The 4,889-nt window shown below is 58.8% G+C and overlaps 1 protein-coding gene across 1 annotated transcript; it reads right to left on the bottom strand.

Moving 5' to 3' along the window:
* Positions 1–1,087: 1,087 nt before the first annotated feature.
* LOC146761992 (E3 ubiquitin-protein ligase PHF7-like) lies at positions 1,088–4,007 on the bottom strand. Its single transcript, XM_085539228.1, has 9 exons — positions 3,929–4,007; positions 3,697–3,788; positions 3,507–3,605; positions 3,136–3,260; positions 2,791–2,953; positions 2,596–2,699; positions 2,267–2,377; positions 1,997–2,115; positions 1,088–1,830 (listed from the first exon to the last, which is right to left on the bottom strand). The coding sequence occupies exons 1-9, from the start codon at positions 3,990–3,992 to the stop codon at positions 1,088–1,090; spliced, it is 1,620 nt and encodes a 539-aa protein (XP_085395354.1). The 5' UTR covers positions 3,993–4,007.
* Between the last annotated feature and the right edge of the window lie 882 nt (positions 4,008–4,889).

Below are 4,889 nucleotides of genomic sequence, written 5' to 3'. Positions count from 1 at the left end.
TAAGAGGAGAGGTAAGGAGAATCTTCATCCTTTACCGGATGCGGTGGGGAACGTGACTGGTGAGGATAAGATTCTTTGTCTGGACTGTCACAAGACCATGGGGCCAGATGGGATCCACCCGAGGCTGCTGAGGGAGCTGCAAGTGGTGACTGCCAAGCTGTTTTCCACCATCTATCAGCATTTCTGCTCTTACACCATACCTACATCTCCCTTCCTTTAGTTTAAAACCATTCTCCCTTGTCTATCACTATTTACCCGTTTATAAAGCTGATTTCTCAGGACAGCTGGGGCATCAGGCCTAGCCTGTGTGGGTGCATGAAAGGCAGTTCCTGCCGAATCAACCGGATCAGTATGATCAAGTGATCCGCCTGGTGGATGAGGCAAGGGCTGTTGACGTGGTCTACCTACACTTCAGCAGAGCCTTTGACGCTGTCTCCCACTGTTTTTTCCTGGAGAAACTGGCATCTCGAGGCTTGGATGGGATAAGGACTGGCTGAAGGGCTGGGCTTAGAGAGGTGAAGAGTGGAGTTATATCCATCTGGTGACCCATCCCAAGTGGTGTCCCTGTGAGAGTCAGACTGTGCTTTTCTGTTGTCATGCTTTTAGGATTTTTCCCCACTGTCAGCAGCCCTGGGGCTGCCCACGTGTCCCAAACACAGCGACGGCCCCAAGATGTCAGAAACACCCCCAGAACGGGGCTGCAGCTGCCAGCCTGGCTTCCTCCACGTTGTGCGTTGGAAACGTTGAGCCCTGCTAGAGTCGTGGCCAGAACCAACTCAGCCTGAAGCGGGCTGCGGGGAGGAAGGAATGGGTTGGGTGCTATGGGAGGGAAGCCCGTGGATCCAGGCCCTAAGGCTGCCCACTTTGGGAAAGGCAGAGAAGAACAAAACTGACAGTGATATTTAGGGATTAATTTTTATTGTGATGGATTCAGATGATATTATTTAGGATTCAGATGACATGGGGTATGATTCAGATGATGTTGTATAGGCCTTCGATGACATTGTTTAGGATTCAGATGATGTTATATAGGCCTCAGATGACGCTGCTTAGGCAGTGGTGTTTGTACACGGCCGCTCCTATGGCATCAGTAGAGCCGGCTGGTGACACGCTGTGCCCGGCGTGGTACCCGGGAGCGGCTCCGCCCCTGGGCTGGTCCTCGCCTCCTGGAGCGGCTTCCGCGGCGTCTCCGGGGCTGGCTGTTGGTCTGCGCAGCCCGACGATGGAGAGGCGAGCGGCTTCGAGTCCGGGCCCGCCTTGGCCGTGTGGATGGGCTTCTGTCGGCTGCTGCGGAAGCCCTGGAGGACCCCTGTGCTCCCCGTGTGGTGTAGCTGCGGGTGCCGCTCTGAGCACTTGGGGTTGGTGTCTGCCGGCTCCCACGGCGTGTTTGGGGCCGGCTCTGAGCTTCTGGGGCCCGGCGCTGCAACGGAGAGCGGCTTCTTGTCCGGGCCCGCTGTCCCTGCCTGCACCTGAGGTTGTATCCAGGTGCAGGGCAGTGCCTCGAGGACCGAGATGTCCCCTGGCTGTCAGAGTCTGGGGTGCTGCTCTCAGCAATCAGGGCAGCATTATTGGTTCTTCCACGGCGTCTTCGGGACTCATTAAAGATGTTTAAGTCCCGGTTCAGTCGTGGAGTGATTCTCGTGCAGTCTGTCCTGCGCTGGATGGACAGGCCGCTGCTCTCAGGCACACAGGATTGGTTTGCTGGCTCTGATGGTGCCTGGCTGGTGGTGCCGGAGCTGCTGCTCTCTGGTGTCAGAGAGCTTTCAGATGGCTGCAGTCCATGCTGGCTGGTGTTGCCAAGGCCAGCAGTACCTGAGCTGGTGCTGGAGGCTGTAAGGGGAGGCAGGAAGGTGAGCAGGGTGGAATTCCAACCATGGGGTGGAACTGGCTCCCGTTTGTCCCGGGGCTGAAGGGATTTGAGCAGGGCCGCTCTGAGCTGCTGCTGCCAGGCCTTGCCTGGCCCCAGCCCAGCAGCACGCGGCTGTTTGCCTCTTACCGGTGCCCTCTCCAGCACAGGCGTTGCACTCCCATCTGGTTGTGCTGTTACTCAGGTAGGAGCAGTGGCGGTGTGTTCCTCGTGCAGCACAGGAGCTGCAGAGGAGCAGCTCCCAAGGCCTGTGGAAAGCAACGGGTTGTGGCTGTGAAGACCAAGTGCTCTGAGCCAGGGAGTGCCCGGCACGGCTCTGGTGCTCAGTCTGTGCTCCCCCAGCCCGTGGTGAGGCTGCGATGCCACGCAGAGCCCCAGAGGGCAGCTGAGGTCACTCACCCCTCTCCTGACTGCAGTCTGCCATGGGGATGAAGGCAGTCACTGGCATGGCAGCGTCGGTACCAAACTGCCAGTGATGCGTTGGCGTAGTTGTTGTCCCTTACTGGAGTTCTGCCAGAGAAGGGATGGAATGTGATGAGTACTCACTGGCGCAGGACTAAAACTAACCCATGAAATCCATCCCCATCCATATTATCCCTGGTTTCAGCTTCCCAATGGCACTGTGGCCCATGTTAGTGGCTGCCAAGGCCCAGGCCTGCCGGGGCATTCCTTGGGCGGGCACAGCTCTTGTGCCCTCACATCTCAAGAGCTGCCTGAAAGACACCAACCTGTCTGGCATTTGGATCCCCAAAGTCAGCATGTCTTGATGAAACTTTTGGCTGTCTCTACAGTAGGGACACAGGAATTCAAGCCCAGAGCTCAGGGCCATTCTCTGCAGCAGAAACACAAGCAGGGTGGGTGTGAGCCGGACCTGGTGCTGCTGAGCACTAGTGGTGACCGCGGGGCAAGGGGAGGGCTCCTACCTGGATGCAGGCCCGGTGAAACCAGGAGTGTTGGCAGGCTGGGCACACCATGGTGCTATACGACGTGCTGTCACCTACGGACTCCATGCAGATGATGCAGGTCGTGTCCGCCTCCGGTGCTGCCTGCGCTGCCTGCTGCGGGCGGTGCTCACAGCAGAAGGACCTGGGGGAAGATGGAAGGGATGGGTGAGGTGTGAAGGGCTGCGAGGAGGGCAGAGGAACGGGAAGGAGCCCCAGGCCTTGGCTCTGGCTCTGTCAGGCTGCTGGGAAGTGTCACAGCGTGTTCCTCGCTGCTGTGGCTGCTGCTGACAGCAGGATTGGAGGCCACAAGCTGGCATTCCTTACCTGAACTCTCCAAAGTATTGGGTGACACACTGACCCTCATAGGCGCAGGGGAGATGGAAGCTCCGCTCACATCCCGGCTCTGCGCAGGTGATGCTGGCCCCCGAACCGCCGCAAACGAAGCAGAGCTGGAAAGAGCAGAGCAGCCCCCATCAGCTGCAGGCTCAGGGCCTACGCAGAGGGCCCCGCACCTCTGGGCAGGGCGCAGGATGCGGGCAGGGCTGGGTGGCACTCTGCAGAGCTGCCTGGTGAACAGGGCTGGTCTGCAAGAGCAGGAATTTCTCCGGGAGCTGGGAAGAGGGGCTGGGATTGCTTTCTTGGGACCAGGCTAAGCTCTCCTGGCACCAAGCTCCCTGTTCCGGTGCTGTGCTCACCATCTGCTCTGCCTTCCACACCACGCGTGTCAGGTCTTGAAAACAAAAACGTGCCTCGTTGTTATCTTGCACGTGTTCACAAAGACCATTGGCAAATCTCTGTACAGGAGGAAAGAGCATAGTCCAGTTAGGGCAGAAAGGAGGGAATCACTGGTTGGAGGAAGGTGGCAGGAGCCACGAGGGAACTCACCGCACAAAACTCATGGAAATGCAATCTACGAATCCTCTGTCTGCGGCCGAGGATGCCCAAGTTCTCATCCACTAGGCCACAGAGCACGCATGCTGGAGAGGAGAGAGTAACAGCAGTGAGCGCCTTGCAGGGCCAGGTGCCCCCGGGGCTGTCCCAGGGGCTGCTCTGTGCCGGCTGTGCCAGCTGAGGGACAGGGCCTGAGGCTGTGGATGCAGGGATACTTTGCTCTCACCTGGCTCTAGTGAGCCATCATCCTCCTGTGTCTCCGTCAACCATTTGCAGAGTGTCTGTCCCATCACTGCTGGGCTTCGTCCTCTGCATGCAAACCTATGGGAGAATCGGGACGAGTCTGAGTTGGCAGCTCAGGCCCCCGAGCGCTGGGGAACCCTCCTCCCTGGGCAGCCTCAGGCAGCCCCTTCCTCCCTGCTCTACTCACCAAGTCGCACTGAGCTGGGCCTGAGCCCCGCAGCCTCAGCTCTGCTCCACAGCCCCCGTGTCACAATGGCCGTTCCGCGCCACCCTCTGTGACGCCATCACACCTCACAGGGCTGAGGTCACCCAAGCAGGAGGGCGGCGGCTCTTTCAGCCAGCGCACAGTGAGGGGCCCAGTGCCGGACACAGCCCTGCTGGAATCCGGAATGTTGGTGCTGCCAGAGGCACTGGGCGGCACATCCACCCTGCTGTCCGCATCTGGACGCTACGGGGCCTGTGGCTCCAGCAGAATCCCAGTTGAGTGTTTAAGTGTTGCCATGATGTTCTCCAGGCTCTGCTTGTGGGCTGTTGGCCGCTGATTACCTCTCGTTCCAATAAATGACTCGACTCACAGAATCACAGAATCTCTGTGGTTGGCAAAGACCTCTAAGATCACCAAGTCCCACTGACCACCCCCCAGCTGCCCACTGCCCATGTCCCTCAGGCAGGACCTCATCCCCACCCTTCTGGAGCATCTCCATGGACACTGACTCCCTCTGCTCCTTGGGCAGCTGTGCAGTTCCCAACCGCTTTCCCGCACAGATGTTTAACCTAATATCCAACGGGGGGGACCTCCCCTGCTGCAACTTGTGGCCGTTTCCTCTGGTCCCGTCGCTGTTACCTGGGTGAACAGGCCGACCTCGCTGCAACCTCCTTTCAGGGAATTACATGAAGTGAGGCCTCCCCTGAGCCTTCTCTGAACTGAGCAATCCCAGTTCACT

This window comes from Coturnix japonica, chromosome 2 (assembly GCF_054131305.1).
Source record: "Coturnix japonica strain WE chromosome 2, WE-NBRP24, whole genome shotgun sequence".
NCBI lineage: Eukaryota > Metazoa > Chordata > Aves > Galliformes > Phasianidae > Coturnix > Coturnix japonica.
This window is presented reverse-complemented; position numbering and strand designations above follow the sequence as displayed.